At 48.8% G+C, this 24699-nt stretch overlaps 1 protein-coding gene across 1 annotated transcript in view; it reads left to right on the plus strand.

Moving 5' to 3' along the window:
- The window catches only part of NFATC2 (nuclear factor of activated T cells 2), a 142721-nt gene that overhangs the window by 53608 nt on the left and 64414 nt on the right, over positions 1 to 24699 (plus strand). Inside the window, exons 4-5 of the mRNA XM_060123533.1 lie at positions 9778 to 9980; positions 10928 to 11100. Coding sequence (XP_059979516.1) covers positions 9778 to 9980; positions 10928 to 11100 — 376 coding nt within the window. The remainder of the gene's footprint in view (positions 1 to 9777; positions 9981 to 10927; positions 11101 to 24699) is intronic.

The raw sequence follows: 24699 nt of genomic DNA on the forward strand, positions 1-24699 counted from the left end.
CCAATATTTTATAATAACTATAAATGGAAGACAACCTTTAAAAATTGTGAATCACTATGTTGTACACTTGAAACTTGAAACTTTAATATTATACATCAACTCTACCTCAATTTAAATAAAAAATAAAATACAATAATAAAATAGAATGTGACGCTAGCAGAGAGGCGTCTGGTCACGGAGGTCTCCCTGCGAGGCTGAAGACATATCCGGCCAGCGGGATCCCCGCTTGGGTGAGAAAGCAGACGTGGGGCCCCTCTTCCATCACACCCTGGAGATGCTGTCACCTCTCCTTGGAGCAGGGGAGTCCCGGTGTCGGTTGTCTAACCAGCTGAGTCCTGCGCACGCTGAGCAGAACACAGTGTTCGCTGTGGGCCTGGAAGCTAGCTGCCGTGGGCAGCATAACCGCCCTTCGTCATGGCGGAGGGGAGGGTCTGGAGGGATGATAGCCACTCAGACCCCTCTGGTGGGGCTCCCCTCCCTCCTAGGGTCGCTCACGTGTTGAGCACCTGCGTGGTGTTCTAGGCACTGCACATGCCTCTGTGAGCCAGACAGGTAAGCTGCTGCTGCTCTAGTCAGGGAGGGACCGGAGAAGGGAAAAAAATCAAATAAATATATCACGCGACAGCAGGCTACGGTAAATGGCTGTTGCAGCATAAAGCAGGGTGGGTAGGTGAAGAGTGAGATGGGCGTTGGGGGCCGTGTTGGGATGAGTGGTCGGGGAAGGGCTGTCTGATAAGGGGTCGTTTGGGGAGAGGTTTGAGCGACAAGGAGGATGAGCCCTGGGAGGATGCGGCATGAGCGCACCAAGCACAGGGAGCGCTTCGTGCTGAGACCCTGAGGCTGGAGCGTGCCTGGTGTGCGTGGCTTGTCTGAGGACAACGGGGCCGGAGTGGCTGCAGTGGAGGGAGCGGGGAGGGAGGGTTGGGGATGGAGGAGACGGTTCAGATCATACAGGGTCTTCTGAGTCACGTTAAAGACATTGGCTTTTTGATCCGAAAAAGATGTTTGCTGTGGGCTTCCCAGGTGGCGCAGTGGTTGAGAGTCCGCCTGCCGATGCAGGGGACACGGGTTCGTGCCCCGGTCCGGGAGGATCCCACGTGCCGCGGAGCGGCTGGGCCCGTGAGCCATGGCCGCTGAGCCTGCGCGTCCGGAGCCTGTGCTCCGCAACGGGAGAGGCCGCAACAGTGAGAGGCCCGCGTACCGCCAAAAAAAAAAAAAAAAAAAAGATGTTTGCTGTGGCGGGGTGGGTGGGAGCGGTGGTTGAGTAGAGGAGCAACAAGATCTAATATACAGTCTTAAAGATCATTCTAGCTGCTGTGTGCAGAGGGTCATGTGGAGTGGGGAGGAGAAGAGGTGGGCAAGGATGGAAGCAGGGAGACCCTGGAAGGAGGTTACTGCAATGGTCCAGGCAAGAGATGATGGTAGCTCAGACCCTAGTGGTGGTAATCGGGCTTGCGAGAAGCAGATTCTCGCTGGATTTCAAACGCTGAGCCACCAAGACTTGCTGCTCCAGTGGACGTGCTGTGCGGTTTGCTTCTCTCTTGGTGTGGGCCCCATACCCTTAACTCGAAGGGGCCCTGCTAGCACCTCTGCCTGCCTCTTCCTTTGCTGAAGGCCTCCACCTTGGACTCCTGCTCTTGACGTTTCTGTGGGTGGGTCCTGGGTCTTGACTTTTCTTACAGGATGGGATGGGACGTTGCACATGCATTTGTACCTTCATCCCTTTAGTTTACCTTCTTTGTGTCCCTTAAAAGAAATGCCAAGGTTTACAAAGAGAAAAGCAGACCGGGGGGGGGGGTGTCTCTTTCTTTGAATGAATATTTTGGCTTTATTTTTGTGGTATACATTCATTTGAGTTGAATTTTAACCAATATATTGGGTTTAGGGGAGCTACAACCATGGAGTCATGGGACAACAGAGCTCCTTACTGGGAATGATCAAAGTCCAGTGGGCATTTTAAAACAAGACCTGGTTTCTTTTCTACTTTTATTTTGGACACACACACACACACACACACACACACACATCCCTTCTCCACCTTAAAAACACATATATTTGTTCTCACGGTTATGGTGTATTTTGGAGATTATTCTATATTGCTATATAAAAAGCTTCCTTAGGGTGCCCCATGTGGTTGCCCAGATTGACTCCAGGGGTTGCCATTCATATTCACTGTCATGCTGGTCCCCAGCATACTCGTTCTTTTCTTTTTTTTAATAACAGTATTATACTCTGTAATATCCCAATACTGATTTAACCAGTACTCTTTTCATGGACCTTAGGTCGTTTCCAATATTTTGCTGTTTTAAAGAGCGCTGCATTGAATAACCTTGTCATTAGTTTTTCTCTGCACATCTGCCAGGGCATCCATGGGATAACCCACTTACCAGTAGTGGAATTACTACAGCAAAGGGAGTGTACATTTGTAATTTTGAAAAATAACTGCAAAATTGTCTATCACAGGTTTGGGTACACCCTGTTTCTGTGGGCTCTGCTCTTAGGTTTACATATTTCAACCAGGTCAGGTTTTACCTGGTTGGCACCCTTGTTCTGTCTTTTGCATCAGTCGCACATAGAGCAGATGAAGGAAATATTCCTCCTGGCGTCAGAGCTGGGTTCAAATCCCTGCACTGCTGCTTGCTTGGTTGGGGACCTCATGTCTCTGAGCCTCCGTTTCCTCTTCTGTAAAAGGGCAGTTGAGTTGTTGATGGAACTTTAGGAGGATGGAAAGGGGACAGGCATGCCACAATTAATTGGACACCTAATTATGTCTTGCAATTATGAGAAATATAACAAAGAAGACTATTGCTGGGAGGCCCCGCCTTGTCCGGGGAGCAAGGAAAGACTTTTTTTGGGAAATAGTATTTGAGTCACATTCTGCGGTATGACTAGGAATTACCTAGGGCAGAGGTGGTGGAGAGGGTGACGGGGGGATTGTTTCTGAAAGATCAGACACAGAGAACCCCTGGTAAGGGGGTCGGGGTGTGATGTGAGGTGGGGTCAGATCGCACATGGTGGTGTCGTCAGTGGGAGCTGGGAGTTTATAAAAGGTCATTCTGGCCACAGGGTAGAAAGTCGTGGGTGGGGACCGGAGGGGATGCAGGGAAACTCTTTAGGAGAGAAATAGTCGTAGTTTGGACTAGGGTGGAAGTGATGGATGTGGAAATGGTGATGGATTTGAGTGCACTTTAGGAAATCAAATTGACAGGACTCTGAGGTGGATCCGATATGGAGGTGAGGCGGAGGGAGTTATCATGAATTAGGGTTTTTAATGATGTTATTAATACGTGCTCATTAGATGGATATGTAATGCTGTTAGCATCACTGAGATAAGAGTAAAATCATGGAGTAGTTTTCCTGGTGTGTGTGTGGGGGGGGTGGTGGGTGGGTATGTGGGGGTGTGTGTGTGTGAGAGTGAGATGGGAGTGGGCTTGGGGTAGCAGCTATGTTCTGCAATTTTTGCATCCAAAAGTAAAGGCAGAATTTGAGATCCACGTGTATTTGTAAAAAACTTTCTCCCTGCGTGCTGTGTGGCAGTTGGGAATTACAATAAAACATCCCCATGGGCTTTTCCCTTCTTTCACAATGTAATATTTGAGGACGATACCAATTTCCTAATATTCCAGATTCAACAAAAAAATGCTACTTAACATTGTTAAAGTTTGATTTTAGTAAAATTCAAAACAGTTTCCTTGGCCTGTTGCCATTTTGAAAATCAATCCCACGTTTCAGATTTGATGGCAGCCCCATCCATCTGAGAGTATTTAAAAACTCCGAACAGAGTTGATAGAAAAATTGTTTTCAAGGAAGTGTCATTTATGAGTTCTCATTGCAACATTATATAATGGGGAATGTTTGAACAACCTAAATGCCCAACTGTAGAGGTTAAGCTGTGAGTCCAAACATAGGATTGAAACAAGGGATGCAGGGCAGGGCAAAATTTAAGGTAGCACTCACTTTCAGGTACTCAGATAACATTTGCACAGCCCTGAGAGCCGGTGCCTCCTTAAACCATGTGCCCGGGGAACCTCACTTGCCTTGTGCCAGTCTGAGCCCAGGGAGATACTATGCAGTTATTTGAGATTGTCCCAGTGGACGACATTGAATGACAAAGGGCAATGGTCACATTGTATTGTTAAGTGGAAACAATATCTGAAATAGAATCCCAGATATGTTTCTCGAAGTGCCTAGAAGAAGCGTCTGGAAGGATGCACACTAAAGTGCTTATTTATTTTGAGAGAGTATTTTCTCTATAATATATATATTTTTATATTGTCTATTTTTTCTGCAATGAATGATGAACCCTTATAACTTTTATAACAAGACGAAGGGAAAGCAAGTATCCACATGTACCTGTGCCTCAGGACAGTTCAGTTGCTGCTAAGAGGGGGCAGAGCTTGAATTTGGGGGCAGGCGTGGTTCTGATGAGCTTTCTCTGGGAAACGGGGGGGTCTCTGAGATGTGGAGACCATTTCAAGTCTGGGTTCTTTTGGCTGAGCTGGTGGGATGGACCTGCCTGTCGTAATATATATAGTCCAGCATCTGGGAGCGTCAGGAGGCAGCTGCGACCCAGGGGAAGCAAATCTGGCCACATCCCTGAGCTTCCACTCGATGGCTTTGGAGCTTAGGGTCATGAGCAAGTCACTTAACCCCGCTGAGCCTTGGCTTTCTCACCCAGAAAAGGGATCACCTTGCTTTTCCTTCCGTGTGTTGCTGTGCAGATTAAATCAGCTCTGACACCCCCTAGCTCTGTGGCAGACCCTCATGATGTGCCCCAGAAGCACCCCTTCTTCCTGGAATCTTGTAGACTGCTTGGGAAATTTTCTGCGAAAAGCAGAAGACTTTTGCTCTCACCCTGGCTGCAGGAAGTGGAGCCTCTTGTGCATTGGAGGCTGACCTTGAGCTTCTAGGTTCCAATGGGTGGGCAGGCGGGAGTCTGCTGTGGCTGGGAGGCCACCCTGCTTGCCATGCTCCTGAGATGACCTTATCTTTGAAGACGCCTGGAAAGAGGCCTCGAGACCCAGGTCTTCCTAAAATGGGGGCAACGGGGCATTTGAGGCCTTGAGGGCAGGTCATGCCATCCCAAGGCATCAGGTTCTGTTTGCAAGACCCAAATCACTCAGTTTTTGGAGAGGCAAGTAAATAGCCATAGGGTCTTATCAAACCTCCGGAGAGCTGGCAAGCCTCCTCCAGAATGCACCTGCTCTGGTCATCTTCTGCCACCTTCAGGGAAGGGGAGGGTGGGGATCGGAGGGGAAGTGTTTTTTTCACGCTAGACGTTGTGGTTTCTTCCCCCACCCCCCTCCTCCCAGCCCTCCACGTCAGGGGCTCTTCAGCTGCCCACAGAGACGAGGGAATGAGTGCCTGGGTTTCACCACACATCAGGATGTTTGGGGTTGTTTTTCACCTTGTGGGTCTTTCACATTCATTCTTCACTTCTCCATTCAGTTCCGTCCTATCACCTCCGTGTTTTGAGTTGCATCAGCCTCCGATGACAAGGAGAATTCTCGTTTCATGGGTACCTCCTGTGTGCTGGGCTTTGGGGCCCTATAAAGGTCATCTTCTTTAGCCTTCAAAGAGCCCTGGGCAGTGGGAAGTGATGTCCCTGTTTTATAGGAGCAAATGGAGGCTCAGAGAGGTGGAGTCACTGCTCTGAGGTCACACAGCTGCCGATAAGAAGCAGGGCCTGGACTGAGAGCTGGGTACGTCTGACCAAACGTGAAATCCTTTCTCCTTCCTGCTCTACCACGCCCTCTGACAGCAGAGACCTGTCTTACGTGGGAGGGGGCGCTCACGAGGGTGAGGTGGGTTCCATCTGCTCACATGGCATCAGCTAGTCCGGCTCAACTAGGGGCTGCTCAGCCCGGGACACACAAAGTTCCCGCTTAAAGAAGTGGGTTCTTCTCTTGAGGGGCAGCGTTGTTTGTCTTGGTTGCTGTTGCCTGTTTCTCTGGCTCCCTCCATCTCCCTTCCTCCTCCCCTGCCCCCGCCCCTTCTTGTTCAGCAGGAAGAGCACTCTTGATCTTATAATTTCGCACTTGCTCGTGTTTCCTTTGAGAACGTAATCTGCACTTTCTGAGCTGTAGTTGTAGATCAGAGAGCAGCTGTGAGTCTGTCAGACGCCAAGGGCACAGACAGCACGCTGGGAATGGACTTAGAGCCTGAAGGCCCGGAGTCCGCATCCTGGCCCTGCCCTGTACTAACAGTGTCCACTGGGGCAAGTTGCCAGGACTTTGCCAGCCTCAGTTTTCTCATCTATAAAATGGGCCCCTCCTACCTAGAATTGTTGTGATACATGTAAAACGTTGAGTGTGGTGCTTGGCCTGGGGACGGTGTACACTTAGCTGCTGCCCGGTTGTTGCTGGTGACCATTGATTCCACGTGCTTATTGATCACACCGAACGAAACAAACACGCTTCCTCCTACCATGGACTTCCTGTTCAAGTGGAAAAGAGAGATACTAAGCAAATTAACAACTAACAAGAAAATTCCAGATGGTAACGAAGTAACTATTCCTGTGGTGTGTCAGTGAATGTTTAACATGTACTTCTCTAGAAAAAAAGAGCCCCGATTTGTAGCATTTAGCACTTTTTGTGGTGTAAATATTCTCATCGTAGCTAATTTCAGGCTATCAAAGTAATGTCTAATGGCTCTTAAAATTCCTGAAAATTTAAGCAACTGCAAGGGTGGAATAGCTGGCTCCAGCACTGGGTGTATGTAACTAATGTGGTTTGGGAAAGACCTGAAGATCTGAGAGCTAAATGTACCAGTGGAAGAGTATGCCAGCAGAGAAGATGGCTGTGCAAAGGCCCTGAGGTCGGAGAGAGCTTGGTGTGCTCAGGGAACAGAAGGATGGCTGCTGCTGGCAGGAGCCTAGTGGGGTGGAAGGGCTGGAAGACAGAGGCTGGGCTGTTGGAAGCCTCATAGACCATGGTACCAAGTTTGGATTTTATTCGCCGGCCACAGGAAGTCTTCGGAGGGTTGTAAGCAGGGGAACGTCTGGGTCTGCTTTGCATTTTTTAAAGATCAGAGGGCTATTCTGTTAAAGACCAGCAAGAGGTCAGTTAGGGAGCAGTGGTGGTCACTCCAGGGAGAGGCAGTAGTGGCTTGGACTAGTGTACCATCAGGGGAGGGGACTAGAGGTGGCTGGACTCCTTTGGGATGTGACGGATTTTATCCCCAGGTGTTCTCTGGCTGTTTACCCTGAGTACATGCAGCCTGCAATTTCTGCTCTTAGATCCCGGGAAGGAGGAAGGAACCTCAGACCATTAGGGTCACTCTCTATCCTACCTGCTCTCCTCCTTGATTCTGAGTGATGCCGTGTTTACCACCTCCTGATAAATCCAGGACAGGAGGTGAGGAAAGATATTTATCTTGGGTCCAAATGCAAAGCAAGAACAACAAAAACAGAATCTGTCCTCGAAGCTGCCCTTCCTCCTTTGATTTTTCTCAAGAACAGTACCTGTTCTTCAGTTTGCATGGGGGAGAAAGATAACAGACTGACTTCACTTCCACCTTTGCCCCAGGGTGCCTCTCCGGTGTGTATCAGACGCTTATGTAAATGTTGTAGGTATCAGCCTGGCAGGTTATGAAGAAGGTTGCCATCTGGCTCTGCTCCACCCTTAGCTCGCCTCTTGGTCCAGTGTTTAGAGGGGCACAAGAGAACACCATCTTTCTGGACCAGCATCGTCTGAAAGACCTTTTCTCAATGATGGAAACGTCCTGTATCTGTGCCGTTCATTATGGCACCAGCCATTTGTGGCCATTGAGCGCTTGGAAGGTGCGGCTCGTGTGACTGAGAAACTGACCTTTCAATTAAATTTTTGTATTGCTTTTGCTATACTGGACACTGCAGTTCTAGACCATGTGTGATTATGTATTGCCCTGGAGCCTTTGGTTCTGGGCATTTGACTGGAGATCCTACTGAAATTTTGTAGAACTCTGTGGAAGGGTGGGGTCTCAGTGAGTTGTCACTTGTCATAACCCCGCTTCCGCCCAGTTTGCAGAGGAAGGAGCAGAGGTGCAGAAGGATTACATGATTTGCCCAGCATTTCTCAGCTGGGGAGTGGCAAGACAGGAACCCACCTTCTAACTCTTAGCTCAGCATCCGTTTTTCTTTTCTTATGTATAATTTTCAAAACCAATGTTAAATTCCACAAGTTTCCAGGCAGCTCTTCTGCCTGTAACTTTGTGGATGAAGTTAAATTCCTCTTTGATCACCTTCTCAACCTTGATCTCCTGCATCCCTAGAAGTGGTCATGGTGTGGTCAGTCTGGAGCGCATCCTTCCACACCTTTTCCTATTGCATTTACATGAGTATAAATGAATGGATCAAAACATTCAGCATTAAAAAAAATAAGTTGTATCCTGCTATCCATGTTTTTTTTTACGAATTGCTTTTCTTTTTTAATAGTATGTCTTAGATCTTCCGGGTGAAGTTCACAGATCTTTACCATACTGGTTTTTTAACTGTTGTAGTCTTTCATAGCCTGGACATGTATTACTCATAAGCCTGATGGATGAAACTAATTGTTCATTTTTCTCTTCGTGTTAGTAAACATTTTTGTGCATATCTCCTGCATGCACAGCATTTCATCTGGGGTCCATACTGAGAAGTGGATTTATTAGGTCATAGGGAATATGTATTTTTAATATTAATAACTGCTACTCCAAAAATAGTTATACCAGTTTATGTTCCTATCAGCTATGGGAGAGTGTCTGTGTCCTCACAGCCTCCAAAACACTTGATATGATCAAATATCTACATGGGTGCCCATCTAATGGGCAAAAAATGATATCTCATAGTTGTTTAATTTGTATTTTCCTGTTTACAAGGCAAGTTGAACATCTTTTCTATGCTAATGGTCATTTGTTTTTCTGTGAATTGCCTGTTCAAATCTCTTGTCCAATTTTCTGTTGAAAAATTCATTATTGATTCATTCAGCAGATATGTACTAGAATGCCTACTGTGTGCCAAGCATTATTCTAGGTGCTAGGGATTCTGTGGCAAGTTAAATAAATAGACGTCCCTGCCCTCAATGAGGTGATAGTCTAGTTGTAGAAGAAAGACCCAAGCAAAAGGAATTGAGAAAATATATAGTATATTTTATGGGATGAAAAAGAAGGGAAAGGAGCTAGGGACAGCCATGGGGGTAGGACTCGATTTTCAATAGGATGGCCAGGAATCTTGTCCTTTACTTATTCACTTGTAGGCACTCTTTATATATTGTATCTATTAATCCTTTGCATGTTATACATTACACATATTTTCTTCCAGTCTTTAATTTTCTATCAGTTTAGATGACGGTACTTTTGTCTTGCTCTTTCTTTTTTAAAATGATAAAATCTAACTTGTTAATTGGAATATAGTCATATAAAAACTGAAAGTTCCTTCTTTCTAGGCAACCCATTGTCAAGAGCTCTGATTTATCGTTTCCACTTATTTTCTCTTCTCACTGCCACCCCCTGACCCCCGGTCACCAATTAAGCACAGTTTCTGGCTGTTTCTCCATAAATGCAATTCTGCTCTATCACAGTCTTTCTCAGGGCTGCTTAATATTCCATTTTAAAGAGGATCCCTATAATTTATCCAAGCAGCCCCCTCTGGCTGGACATGCAAGTTGCTTCCAATTCTCCATGGCTCTAGACATTGCAGCAATTCTGTGTTCTTTCTGCTGCTCATGAGCTTCTTTGATGTTTTTGTTTGTTGGACTGTAGCCACCATACCCTGTATGTTAATGGTGCTGTAATAATTTGGTTTTGTTTTCTCCCCCTCAGCTCCATGGCTACATGGAAAACAAGCCGCTGGGGCTTCAGATCTTCATTGGGACGGCCGACGAGCGGATCCTTAAGCCCCATGCCTTCTACCAGGTACACCGGATCACGGGGAAAACCGTCACCACCACCAGCTACGAGAAGATCGTGGGCAACACCAAAGTCCTGGAGATTCCACTGGAGCCAAAAAACAACATGAGGGCAACGTAAGGGCTGGGGGCTGAGGGCAGTGGGTCTTCATGGGGAAGTGATGGGGCCAAGTGGCGGGGATTTGGGAGGAGGATGGAGTTGATGGAAGCAACCGTAGACAGTGGTTCCCAATTTGTGAAGGACCCACAGAGGTTTCTGTTTTAAAAGTCTCCATTTTAAAAGTTCTAGACCTACATGTTTTTCATGTGTATTGAGACGAAGAATACATATGCATCTTTGGTTTATGTTGCTTGGGATGAGGCTAAATTTATTTACATTTATAAATTTGTTTGACTTAAAATTATTAAACAACTATGCAGATAGGCCTAACCTCACAGAGCGGATATGCATATGGCTAAACTGTGGGAAACATTGCACCCGTGTGTCGGAGTTTAAAAAACTTCATTAGAGAATAATCTCAAACATGAAAACTGCGAGAATTGTACAAAGAACGCCTGTTACACTGTTCGCTCAGATTTACCAGTTGTTAACATTTTCCACATTTGCTTTATTACTGTTTTTCTCCCCCTCTCTTTATTTTTTCCTGAACCGGTCGCGAGTTAGTTGCAGACATCATGCCTTTTTACTTTTAAATGCTTAAGCATGCATTTCCTAAGAACAAGCATGCTCTCTTACGGGACCACAGTACATTTATCAAATCAAGGTATTTAATGTCCATATGACTACTCTTACTATTGCATAGTCCATAATCAATTTTTCCCAGTTGCGTCTTTGAGTTTTTCAGGTACTTTTGAGAGTAGAAAAGTAAGCATGCAGAATCTCCCTAGAGAGGTAATTTCCACTGGGGGATTTTGCTAATTACTTTGCGTTTTACCCCCATTTTGGTTTAAATTCCTGGCTGAAAAATGTATCCGTGTATTGCAGTCCCCCGCCCCCCTTGCGGGTGACCTTTCCTGCTCCCCGAGATGGTCAGTTGTCAGTGGGGTTCTTGACTTTCCGGCAGCATTGACTGTGCGGGGATCCTGAAGCTTCGGAACGCGGACATCGAGCTGCGGAAGGGCGAGACGGACATCGGGAGGAAGAACACGCGGGTGAGGCTGGTGTTCCGGGTGCACATTCCAGAGTCCAGCGGAAGGATCGTCTCCTTGCAGATAGCATCTAACCCCATCGAGTGCTGTAAGTTGGGTTCTGGGCAGGGTCGGTTTTTGGCAAGTGCAGTGTATGTGACCCTGGGCGGTGTAGCCTGGGCAAGGTCCCCAGCAAGAATGTGTGACCCGCAGGGGTCAGCAGTGGCCCAAGATGACCAAAGGGGCCAGAGACAGAGCACATTTCAGGGTTTCTCTCTGCTTCTCTTTACGTGTGGAGGGTTTACTGTCAAAACTAATGATGGCTGATAAGTAGCCTACAGCTTAGTTTAGAAGATTTGAAATGTATAAGTGTTGTGCTGGTCTCAAAAAGGGTAGATGCAGTTGGAGTGAGTTCACTGTACTTAGTGCCCCCTTTTTTTTTTTTAGATTTATTTGTTTGGTTGCGTGGGTCTTAGTTGCGGCAGGCGGGCTCCTTAGTTGTGGCATGCGAACTCCCAGTTGCGGCATGCATGTGGGATCTAGTGTCCTGACCAGGGATCGAACCCGGGCCCCTTGCATTGGGAGCGCGGAGTCCCATCAACTGTGCCACCAGGGAAGTCCCTTTTTCCTCTTCTCTTCTTTCAGTAGAATAATAATAGTATCCCAGTGGCTCTCGCTTACCGCACTGTGACTCCACTGGTCACTAGGCTAAGTGCTCAGTGTGTCGTACTCTTTAAATACTCACAGCAGTCCTGGGCAATGGCTGGTGTCACGATGCCCATTTTAGAGAAGAGGAGGGAGGGAGGTGAGGGGCAGTGTAACGTGTCTCAGCAGGGCTGGGATTTGAGCAGGAGCTTTGGCATGCGGGAGCCACACGTCCCATCGCCCTCAGCACAGCCCATCACCCTCAGCCCATCCCTGGGCGTTTACTGAGAATCTGCTCAGTGTCTGGTGCTGTGCTGGGGGCCTGCAGATGAGCAAGATGTTTTCTCTGTCGTCAGTGAGCTTACAGTCTGGTGTAAGCTAACCCACACAAAGATGCAGAAGGTTTTCAGAATCCAGTACAGAGTGGCCAAGATCTGCTGTTCGGAAGGTCTCTGAGCAGAGAGACCTGGCCCAGCTACATTAGGCTTCAAGAGAAGAAATCACTTTGAGATCATTCTTAGGTACTTTGGGCAAGTTTGTTGTTGGATTTTGTAGTTAGATGTGACAAAGCTTATTGTCTGCTCAGCTTTTGAGAGTTGAGAAGTCATTTTTAAAAGCATAAAGAAAGAAGTAAGCATTGTTCCAGAAACAAAAGCTGTTTTTATTAGTTTTAAAAAGTCTCGTTCTTCTAAGAATATTTTTGTGCTCTTACAATAATGTTCCATATTCAATTATGTTTCAGGGTTTTTTTCCCCCCTTTTTACTGGACATTTTACCATAATTAGGTGTCACAGAATCAGCTGCCTGCAGAGACGAGGGAGGTCGTGGACGTGAGTGGAGTGGGTTGGGTGGGTAGTAGTGGTAGAGACTGGGGGCCAGGGTGGCACATTCCCCACCTAAATGGGTTGCTGTTACCCACATCCAGCCAGTGTTTCCATGTGGGAGTGTCGACTCAGTGTGGCCAAATCTGATTTTTTTTTTTTTTTTTTTGCGGTACGTGGGCCTCTCACTGCTGTGACCTCTCCCGTTGCGGAGCACAGGCTCCGGACGCGCAGGCTCAGCGGCCACGGCTCACGGGCCCAGCCGCTCTGCGGCATGTGAGATCTTCCCGGACCGGGGCACGAACCCACGTCCCCTGCATCGGCAGGCGGACTCTCAACCACTGCGCCACCAGGGAAGCCCCTGATTTTGTTTTTAAGATAAACCAATAATCTCCTGATTTTCAAGAAAAGCGACAACAAAGTCAAAATACTCTGTAGGTCAGCTGAGAACTGCACGTGGCTTGGTTTCATCAGAGGTAGTCTTAATTAGACACTAATTAGGAAAGGGAAAGTATGAATATTTTATGCAGAAAGCATTGAGGAAGACTGGCCTTCAGCCAGCAAGAAGAGAGGGCGGACCCTCTTTGGTAGAGAAACCAGAACTTGGTCTTGATTGGTCTTTGGAAAAGGATGAAGGAGGCCTGTGATCTCTTCCAGGCTGGTGAGCCAGGATGGGGGACCAGGCTGAATGTGGTGGTGAGTTTGTGCTCTGAAGTTAGAGGAGAAAGACCCAACAGCAGACAACAGAGGAAAACAAGCGTTTGAAAAACATCATCACAGAAACAGTGGAGGAATTCCCCTCCTCTGCCCAGCAGACCCCACCCCTGTCCCCCAAGTGCTAGTCGTGGTGACTGCCCCACCCTGGTCTTGGTTTTGAACATCTCAAGACATTTGGGGAAGGAAACTCAGGCTCTTCCTCAGTGATTTGGGGGATTTTGAGAAGATAAGGTCTTGCCTTTCTGGCAAATGACTCAGTCTCCAGGATGGGGCTGTGGTTTGTAGCAAGGTGGAGGTCAGGAGGCCTCAGGAGGGACCGTTGATAGGAGCTCCTGTTCTCTCCATCTTTGGGTCCTTCAAGTCATTCTATCTCCTGTCAATCTGAGACTTTAAGGGTCATCACTGGTTGCACGCACCTCCAGCAAGATCCTCAGGGTGTTAAAAGTTGCGTGAACTTTGAACATAGCAGTTTTTTGCTTTCCTATTCTTACAAAGACGTGTTTGGCCGATTGAACTACTGTGCTTTGACAGATAAGGAAACTGAGACTTTCTTGGTAAGGTGATTTCTTGTTAAGGTGATTTACTCATTTACTCGGTAGGGAGCAGAGGCAGAGTCTCCAACTTTCTAGTTCTGTGAAATAGCTTCTTTTGGTTTCGGCACCAGCAGCCTCTCTGGCAATACCAAGTGGAGCTACCGACGGGCCACTCTCCCTCTCGCGGAGGGAAGGCAGAGCCTTCTGTCATTTTTATCTCCTTCTTTGTTCTGTCTGGCAGTTCCATCAGCATTTATGGACTAATTGAATGACTGTTTGATCCTTAGGGAGATATTCAGTATTTGTTGACAAGTTAGTCTGTGACATGTATCAACACAGTATGTGTACAGTAAATATGTGTTGACTAATTGACTTCATGTCCACCCCTTGGGGAAGGTAGGTTGGTAAGAAAAACACTCAGTGGGCTGGTGCTCATTTGCAAGGCTAACTTATTTACTTTGGAGATGTCTTTTACGTGACGTCTCAGGGATCAAGGTTGAGTTCTCAGAATCTAGTAGAAAAGTCTGGAACAAGCTACTGGAGGCCACTCTTTGGAAAGTGGAGTTACTTGCTAGAAAGGCAGATCTCTTCTATTTATTATAGGCCTGTGTGCCCAAGGGCACATCTCACCTGTGCACAGAGGGACACCCCATGTTTCTAGCTTTCTGTTTCCAGCGGACCTTCAGTGTTGCCAGGGAGGTCCTTTGAGTTCCCTCCCCTATTCTCAGCAGAGACTCTTTCGAACCTTCTCTGGTCTCCCAAGCTCTGGAGGCTGCCCCACCCTCCTCCCACTTGGAGGAGAACGTGGAAGAGCTCAGAAGGCAACACCCTTGTCTTGCCCAACAGAGACCCTGCACACGGTCCCAGCTGTGGGCAGCCTTTCCTCGTCTGGGACCCTTGGAATGGGACAGTTCGCCTTACCCCCTGGGTTCCTGAGAGCTCTCAGCTTCAACTCCAAGTTCCCTTGTGGTGGTGGAACCCTTGCTTCCCTCTTGTGCGAGTTCCCAGGGCTGGCGAAGACAATTACCACCACCTGGGAGCCTTCCAGCCACAGAAATTGATTCTCCCACAGATCTGAAAGCCAGAAGCCCTAAATCAAGGTGTCATCAGGACTGGTTCCTTCTTGGAGGCTCTGAGGGAGGGAGAGTCTGTTCCAGGCCCCTCTCCTCCGGTGGTGGCCGGCGATCACCAGCGTTCCTTGGCTTGTAGACACATCACTCCAATCTCTACCTCCATCTTCACGTGGCCTTCTCTGTGTGCCCTTTTTTCTCTCTCCTAAGGACACTCTCATGGGGTTTAGGACCCCGCAATCCAGGATGATTTCATCTTCATCCTTATTCACATCATTGAAGACCCTGTTTCCAAATGAGGTCACATTCTGAGGTTCTGGGTGGGCAGGAAGTCCTGATGGCGCTCAGTTCAACCCACGACACCTCCTCAGCTGCATTTCTCGGCTTCACTCTTCTCTCTGCTCCGCAATTCCCAAATGCACGGGCATCTTCCTCTGGCGCCTAGGCTTCTGCCTATGCTGTCACCTCCATCCAGAGCAATCTTAGCTGCCTGTTGGAATCACCTGGGGACTTCTAAGAAAAAATAGGATGCCTGAATCCCACCCCAGAAACTCTGATTCAGTTGGTCTGCGTTGAGCCCTGAACCCGGAGACTTTCAGAGATGCCTAGTGATTCTGACATGCGGCAAAGTTAGAGACCTACTGCTGGGAGGTGGGGTTCCCGCATCCTTCTGTTGCTTAGTTAACCTCTCCTTATCCAAGGCCCCAGTTTAGATGGCCCCTCGAGGAGGAAGCTTGCCCTCACCCCACAGGGTATAGGGTCCCCTCTCTGTGCACTGACACCCAATTTACTTATCAATCTCTCTTAGGTAAGGTTAGGGACCAGTGGGTGTTAGCCAGGGCCTGGCCCATAGCAACTGTCTCTAGAATGTTTGTTGAAAAAAATGAAAGTGTGAAAACAGTGTCCCCAGGCTGCCCAGCAGGAGAGAGAGGCAGCCATGAGACAGAGTGGATGTGTCCCCAGGGGCAGATGCCTTCTCTCGTGAGAACTTTCCTTGGGTTTTCTCCTTGCCCTGCAAAGGGGCCTCTCTGCTCATCACATTTCAGGAAACACCTAAAGCAATTTCCCCCCGGGCCCTGCCCGCTCAGAGCACAGAGTGTAAATTCACTTTGCTCGTTTTGCAGGAACTGGGGGCATGGGTATGAGGTGTGGACTAGAAAATGGCTTTTCTCACGTGGTGTTTTCAGTCTCTCCCTTTTCATGACATAATTGTGTTTTACCAAGGTATAATTAAGATACACTAAATTGCACAGACCGTAAATCTCCTGTTCAGTGGTTTTGACAATCGTATACACCAGTGTGACCACCACTCCAAACAAGATACAGGGCGTTTTCCTTCGTTCCTGAAAGTTTCCTTCTACCCCTCAGCCAGTGCCCCCTCCCCAGCCCCATACACAGGCAAGCACTGTTCTGATTTCTGTAACCATAGATGCGCTTTCCCCATTCTAGAACTTCATGTAATGGAATAGTACCGTATAGTACTGTCTGGTTTGTTTTACTTATAGCATGATGTTTTTGAGATCCGTCACTGTCACTGCGTGATTTGCTGGTTCATTCTTTTTTTTTTTTTTTATTGCTGAACAGTATTCAATTGTATGAATATAACGATTGTTTATTTACCACTGATAGACATTTGGGTTGTTTCTGGGGTTTGGGGATCATGAATAAGGCTGCTATGAACATTCCCCTTCAAGGCCTTTGTGGACGGATGCTTTCATTTCTTTTGGGTAAATACCCGGTAATGGAATTGCTGGGTCACGGGGAAAAAAACCCATATGTTCCAATTTATGTATTTTCCAAATCGTTTTACACTCTGTACAAGAGTGTCTGAGAATTCCACCTGCTCACTAATATTTGGCTTTGCCAGTCTTTCTAATTGTAGCCATTACAGTGAGTAAAATGGTATCTCATTGTGCATAACCCATAATTTGCATTTCCCTAAAGACTAATGACGCTGAGCCCTAATCTGTGTGCTTATTGGCTGTCCTGTGTCTTCTTTGGTGAAGTGTTTGTTCAGAGCTTTTGCCCATTTTTTATTGGGTGACTCATATTTTTATTGTTAATATACAGTAGTTCCTTTTGCACTGGGTATGAACCTGTTGTCAGATTTATGTATTATGAATATTTTGCCCCGGTCTGTGGCTTGCCTATTTCTTTTCTTTTTCTTTTTCTTTTTTGTGTCTTATTAAGAGCATCAATATTTTATTTTGATGAAGTCTAGTATATTCTTTTCTTTTCTTTTGGGATTATTACTCGTTATATTCTCCCAAGAAATCGCCACCTATCTGAAGGTAGCAGACATCTTCTCTTCTGTTTTCTTCTAGAAGGTTTTTGATTCTGGCTTTTAGGTTTAGGGATACAAACCATATCAGGTTAATTTTTGTGTATGGTGTGAGATAGGGTCCAGTTGCGTTGTTTTCCGTATGGAAATTCAGTCGTTTCGTATGCCTTTTTCTGAAAGTGAGAGCTTAGACAACCGAAGACTGTTGCCTCCCTCACCACCTCCCCTTTACTCCTCCACTACACGCTCCTAAGTCTGACGTGGAAGATGGGGGATCACACAGCAGTGCTGTATGGAAATCCTTAGAATTAGTGAGATCAGACAGGCAAATTGATTTTGCTTTATTTCATAAATCAGAGATGCTCTCTTGCCCATCTGCTCCTTCCAGAAGCCAAAACGACCCACATGATTCTTATAGGCCCCTTAACATTATTCTTTTAATTAAAAATATATTTGGAGTGCATCATATAGTACTAGGAACTGGGGATGCAGCGGTGACCAAACCAGAGTCATGGCCATCATGGAGGCCACATTCTAGTGGGGAAAACCCACAGTCAGCAAGCAGGCAGAGACATCATTTCAAACAGAGCTAACTGTCATGGTGAAAATAACAAAGATCATGTGTTAGTGGCTTGGGGGTGGGGGAGCAGCAACCTTAGTCATTCTGACCAGGGAAGACCTCTCTGAACAGGTGGCTTGTTAACCTGGACCTGAGTGACGGGGGAGCATGGCCCAGCTGGAGGGTAGAGCAGGTGCAAAGCCCTAAGGCAGGGATAAGCTTGCCATCGTCAGGGAACAGAAAGGCAGCCGGGGAGGCAGTGTGGAGTGACGGGTAGGGAGAGGTGTAGGAGGTGAGGTCTGAGAGGAAGCAGGGGACTTTGGATTTTATTCTAAGTGAAACGGGAAGCCTTGAGTTCTACATAAGGGACTGGCATGATGTGATTTATATTTTAAAACTTGTTTAGCACAGTGCCTGGCACAGAGTAGATGCTAATAAATACTTGAAGACCAAATGAAGGAAGAGGTAGGACGTGAGGGGGACATGAAGGGGAAGAGGTAAAGGACAAGGAACTATTATCAGTCACCTACTGTATGTCGAGCACTTTCTCTGTTGCTGCTAAATCATTGGGAGGACACCAGGAACTCAGCATCTGTTCCAATTTTATAGATGGGAAAACTGAAGCACAGAGAGGTTAAACTAATTGCCTGTGGTCACACAGCTAGTAAGGGACCAAGCCAACTGTGACGACCATGTCCTGCTGGATCCCAGGACACCAAGGTTGAGCTACATCACGAGTGACAGACTAATTTGGGCCAGAACGCCAAAGGGTGACGTCATCTCATATAAACTGGAGACCAGATCAGCGACCCTTAGGGAACTGTGGCCACCCTCCCACCACTCTGCAGTGGACTGTCTCCCTCGAGACCCTGTAGCAGTAAATCTTGGGTGAAATTTGGGCAGAGGGCAGGTAGGCCAGGCCTTTGGCTGCCCCGGCTCTCTAAGGTGGCTTTTAAGCGATGACTAAGGGATCACATTCAGAAACATCAGAAAACCAACATGTTGGGAGGAAGCAGGGTTAGGGTGATGGTTAGGACTGTGGGTCTGGGTTCACATCCTGCCTCTGCCACTTACTAGCTGTTTAGTCCCGGGGAAGTTACTTAGCACTCTGTGCCTCAGTTGTCTCATCTGTAAAATGGGGATGGTAGTAGTACCTATCTCAGTACAGTAGAATAACCCCAATGCCTCTCTTCTGGTATGTCTCATATTTTCCCACTTGCAGCCCTCCCTGTAGCTCTGCAAGGCAGACGTGACATACCTCTGGTTGCCACTCTGTCACTGCCGAGAGCCCACAGCCCAGGCAGCAGTAGGTGTGGGAGTTTAACAAACACTAATTGTTTCAGGTGAGCTGGCAGCTAGCCGCAAGCCCTGCTGCTGAGAGGAGCTTAGATGATTATCTGTCTGGTGCTGTGGGTTGGCTGCGTGGTGATTACAGGAAAGCTGGGTTTTTGGGGAGCCCAGGATTGGGGTGGCTTCTCCACTGATTGATATGGTTACCTGACCCTGCGATTATGGCCTTTTACTGAGCTAGTTTGGCGGGGCTGGGGAGGCAAAACTCCCCTTTATTGAAGAGCTGCCACCTGCCCCCAGCTGTCACATCTATTAACTTGTTTCTACCCTCATCGTAGCCTGGGAAGACTCAGAGACTCTGAGCTTATATCTAGCGGGCTGAGGTTCAGAAGGGCTGACTGATCTGAGAGTCACGTGGCTGGCGAGGGAAGGGGCAAGAACTGGGGGTTAAAAACCCATGTCCTTTTCTCTGTCTGGGCTGCCTGGGTCCGCCAGTGACCAGGGAGCTCATTAGTCAAATGGAGGTTCATGGAGCCCCCTGTAAGGGTCTTGGTTACTGGAGATATGTGGGAATATTCTGCGGGGGCTCCTTGTTAATGTGTTGGAATGGAGAAGAATAAGAGCCCCTCCTATGGACCCAGCACTGTGGGGATTGGACGAGAGGTACCAGTCTTTCAGGGCCGTTGTTTGTGCTCCTTTTTCCGTATGGGGAAGCTGAGACCCCCTGAGGTCAGAACGGGCAGGTGGTCTCATGCACTGCGGACCCCCTGCATTTGCAGACACCGCGCCCCAGTCCCGTGCTGTGAATGCTGACAGGTCCCTCCCAGAGGTGAACCCCATACTCGGGGAGAATTGGGTTCCTCTGCCCCAGGGTCCCGCTTCCCAGGGAAGACCCATCAGTGGCCAGGGCGGGTTCTGAGGGAGCCTGAGGGGCCAGTCTGCCGGCCCTGCTCCCGGCCTCTCCCCGGCGAGGCCTGAGTCAGCACCATGTTCTGGGCCAGGCCCGGCTCAGCTGGGCCAGGCTCACAGCCAAGGACAGGGCCTGATGTACAGACAGGAAGCGTTTACAGCAGCTGGGATGAGGGGTGGTCAGAGCTTGGGCCAGAGTGAGACCGAAGGGGGCCCTCCTCCTGGTCCGGGCTGGCTGGCGGCTTTCCTAGTGGGTCCTTCTCCATTTTACTAAAAAGAGGTCCCTCTGGGTAGGGGAATCCCACAGTCTGTGTTCAAGTTCTGCCTGTCCGCCTTACGTAGCTGTGAGCTCTCAGGCATGTGACTTCTCCTTTGGGAGACTCAGCGCCCTCACCTCCAAAATGGGAATCATTCCTGCTTGTGGTCTCATGAAGTTTAGCAATAAAAATAAACATAACATTCATTGAGCCCCGATGAGTCGCCACACACTTCCTGTGCATTAGCTCATTTAATCTGCAAACCGCTCTCTGAGGTTGGCCCTATGATGAGTCCCATTTTATAGATGAGAAAACAGAGGCACAGAGAGATTAAATGACTTGCCCAAGGTCCCAAAGCTTGGATGTCACCGAGCTGGGCTTCGAACTCAGGCTCTCACGTGGCAGCATCCTTACTTTGACCCATGACCGTAAATTGCTTCTTCATGTGTGTGCTTTATAATATAAACAAAAACATATATAAAAAGTGCTGGAATCCAAGGCACTCTCTATGGCAGCTGTAATTATTCACTGTTAGCAGAACCTACCCACTCTGCACAACCAAATTTCCCTGACCAGCTTCTCCCGCCTCTCTCCTGGGGTTCTTGGGTAGACTATCATTCTTGGCCAGGCAGCCCCCTGTCCAGGCTGACCTGGAGGACCCCCGCCTGGTGTGTATTTCCCTCTCTGAGCCTTTACCGCCGGCTCTGCTCCCAATCAGCTGCTGTTGCTAGTGAAAGTAAACACCCAAACTGGCTAAACCAACAGCGCCCTGTTGATTCAGAGCTCATAAAACATAGGAGCCCCAAGCCACTTTATGACGCGCGAGAATCCAGGGGCAGGAGGGAAGCCTGAGGTAGTCTCCTGGCTTCCAGGGCCACCTTGACGCTTAAGCCAGAGCTGAGGGTCTAGCCTCCACCCACAGGTGAGACCTGGGCCGTGGGCTTGGCTTTAAGCTGGTGGCCCCCTGTTTGGTTAGAACACTGCCGGGTTTGGGGTTTGGATGGTCTGGAATCTCCAGTGGTCGAAGAGCCGAATGGGACTCGGTGGGGACGGCTGCGGGTGGTGGTTCAGGCCTGGGGGGCCCAGTGGGCTTGCAGAGAGCCCTCCCATAGGCCCTGGACCGTGTCACCCCAATTAGTAGCCCTAGGTGTTGGAGGCTGCGTCAGAGAGGGAGAAGGAAGTGGACCCCAGGAGGGTGGTTTTGGTTGCTGTCTGCCTGTCTTCAGTTCCTCTTTCAGGGGCTAATTGGATTCATTTGCTTTGCCTCTGGGCTCTCTGAGGATGCGGGGGGGCCTCCCCTGGAGGAGGTCTTCTCGTCCTCAGGTGGCGTCTTAAGTGTGAGACCTGGCTGTCAAACAGAATGTGTGTAACAAGTCACCTGGAAAGATTGTTTAAATGCAAATGTCCAGGCTCCTCTAGGAGATTCTGGGGCTGGGGGCGGGGGTTGGGGGTGTGGCCTGGGGAAGCTGCATTTTTATTAAGCACCTCCCCCAACCAGGTGATTAGGCTGCAGGTGACCCGGGAAGCTCCCTTTGAAAAATGCTGGGATTCAGGGCCAAGAAAGCTGGGTTTTGGGTCGGGATCCACCAAGAACAGCAGTGAAGAGAGCAGTACTGTGTGTAAACACGTGGACACGGTCCGTACTTACTTGGTGAAATAGCTAAGACAAGACAACAGTGGTTCCTGGCGCTGAGCACAGGGCAGCTGCTCAGGGAGCTCCAGCTCTTCCTGTCGTTCGCCATACTGGCCGGTGTTTACTGAGCCAAGTACACTTTCTGTGAATTCTCCCATTTAACCCTCACAACAGCCTGTGAGATGGGTCTGCTAACAGCCCCATTTTTCAGATGGGAAAAGTGAGGTTTAGAGCTGGGAAGCCCTGTGCAAGGATCACCTGGTGGGGACTTGCGCTAGAACTGAGGACCCTCCAACACGACAGCCTCACCCAGGCAGGAGCTGCCTCTCCGTGAAGCGAGTTCTGAGCGTCTGTCTTTCTGTCTGTGAAATGGTAGAATTAGGGCCCGGGGGTCATTATTGGTTCAACTCCCCAGCTGATTCTAATGTGTAGCCAGCACTAAGCAGTTCTTCTCAGACTTGATAGCTCATAAGAATCACCTGGATTCCTTGTTAAGCTGCAGATGTGGGTTCAGTAGGTCTGGGTGGGGCACGAGGTTCTGCACCTCTAATAATACCGCCCCCCCCTTACCTTGATGCTGATGTGCTCGGCCCACACTTCGAGTTGCAAGACTGGAGTCCAGATAAGAGCTCACAGGAAGCCGGACTGGACTCTTTAAATTTTCATTAGAAAAGATAGTTTTCCTTCAGTAAGGGGAAGGAGCAGGAAATGCAGACTTGGCAAAGGGAGAATCAGTTAGTTGCTTGAAACTGTGAGGCTGTGGAGGGAGAAGCAATGAGTTTGCTTCAGGAAATAGCAGAGTTGTGTTCACAGCAATGCACAGTGATTCACGGAGCAGCCGTCTGGCCCAGCCTCCCGCCCACTGCCGAGAGCTCATGGCCACGTCCAGGCCCCGGCCTCGCTGGCTTGGGAGCCCTTGGCCGGCTTGCCCAGGAGCCATGACTCAGGCTTTCCACCTGCAAAATGGGAAGGATGGCTCTTGCCGCCTCCCCACCCATCCCTGGGACCAAAAGCCCCCACTGGCCCCCTGAATGCATCAAAGGCAGATCTTAAAAGCTGGGAGCTGCTCTTCTAGGCGGTGCGGCTGCTGCGTTCACTGCTGGTAAACCCCCATTGGTGGCAGCTCAATTAGGAAGCCATAGAGCACTCCTCTGCTGAAAGAAAGGCTTAATAACCTGGCCCATGTGGGAGAAATTAGCAGCTTCCGCAGAGAGGCCTTTTTAAGACGTACTCTTAACTGGCAGCCCCTTAGAACCGCGCTGGATGGCGGGCCCCTGGGAACAGAGAGCCTGGGCCGAGCCTGGGATGGGAAGATACCGGCAGGGCCATCACTGAGAGTCATCCGGCTGCATTTTCAGTGTAAAGTGTCTGGGAGCGTCTGGTCCGCAGCAGACTCCTTAAATGTCACCAAGTGTGTGTCTGCTCCTGAAGGGACTGATTTCAACGTGGCTCTGGGGCCGAAGGGAGGGGGTGCTGGACCTGGAGGCCCAGGCCAGCCAGGAGGACAGGGTTGGGTCTGAGCCTCGGGCCTCACGTGGCTGCGTCCCCGGCTCCCGGATGGGGAGGTCCGCAGGCCCCTGGCACGGAAAGGACTGGCCCTCTGCCCAGTTCTTGGGCTCTGGGAGGAACGCCAGGAGCTCAGGCTGACTCACCCAGGGAGGGCCGGCCTCTTCGGCCCACGCTGCCAAGGCGAGGCCGAGGAGATGGTCCCTCATGCTGGATGGGACCCATTTCTCACCCTGCCCAGGAAAGGCATCTGGAGAGGGTCTTCATTCTTTCCTGCAGCCCACCTTCAGAAGAATTGGTTGGCTGGAGGGGCTAGGAGATGGGGTTCTGGAGCTGGACAAACCAGTTCTGGAGGGGTCAGATCTAAGCGTCACCCCATCTGACTTCTCCTAGGCTTTAGTTTGCTCCCCAAAGGTGAATAATTTTAGTACTTCTTTTCTTAGAAGGTTACTGTGAGCATTCAAATATGTCATTGTGGTTAAACACTCAACCTGTGCCGTTCCTCATTGTAGATACAGATGAAGATGTAGGTGCAGATATGTAGAGATATCGATATGTATATGTGTGTCAAGATATATTGAGACACATCTGTATCCATACGTATCTCCATCCATCCATCCATCAACCCTTCCTCCCTCCCTCCCCCTCTCTCTCTTTCTTTCCTCCCTTCCTCCCTTCCTTCCATCTATCAATACTTGCATCCATCCATCTCAGGCATCCCCTGCTAGGTCCTAGGAACTGTCCCCAGCCCTGGGCTCACAGCATGCCCAAAGCGACGCTCCTCCCTCCTGGGCTCACGTTCTCGTGGGGAAGAGACGAAAGACAAATGAACCAATAAAGCTACATGTAGTGCGTCTGAAAGTGGAAAGTTCTTTGGAAATGATTAAGCAGGATAAAGGGGAAAGAGGGAGAGACACAGCCAGACAGATGGAGAGAGGGTGGGTACTGCTGTTTTAACTCTGAGGGGGAGAATGGAAGGGTAGGGGTAAGGAAGCTGCCCTGAGGAGGTGACATCTGAGGAGGAACCTGCAAGAAGTGAGGAAGGTAGCCATGCAGGTAATCAGGGAAGAACCTTCCAGAGAGAAAGACTTGAAAGGGCAGACATTGAAAGATAGGAGCATGCTATATATGTTTGAGAGATGGTGAGAACATTCTAGAAGTGTGACTGGAGCAGAGTGAGCAAGGGGGAGTTCTAGGAAGTGTGGTCAGAGAAGTGATGGGGGCAAATCATGTTCAGGATGGCGAACGAATTCCAAGGCCAAGGCATCTGAACCTTTAGGAATCAGGTCCTGAAGTTTACATCCGTGAGCCCTTCATGTGTTGCTGACATCAAGTGCAGGAGAAGAGAGTACATCCTAGCAAAGGAAATCTCTTACAAAAAAGTTGATTTGCCCATCCTTTTATTAAAAAAAAAAAAAAATCAAATTCTTACTCTCCTTTCCTCCCTCAAAGGAGAACAGGCATCTGTCTCTTGATTCATGAAAATG

This window comes from Lagenorhynchus albirostris, chromosome 15 (genome assembly GCF_949774975.1).
Source record: "Lagenorhynchus albirostris chromosome 15, mLagAlb1.1, whole genome shotgun sequence".
Classification (NCBI taxonomy): Eukaryota; Metazoa; Chordata; class Mammalia; order Artiodactyla; family Delphinidae; genus Lagenorhynchus; species Lagenorhynchus albirostris.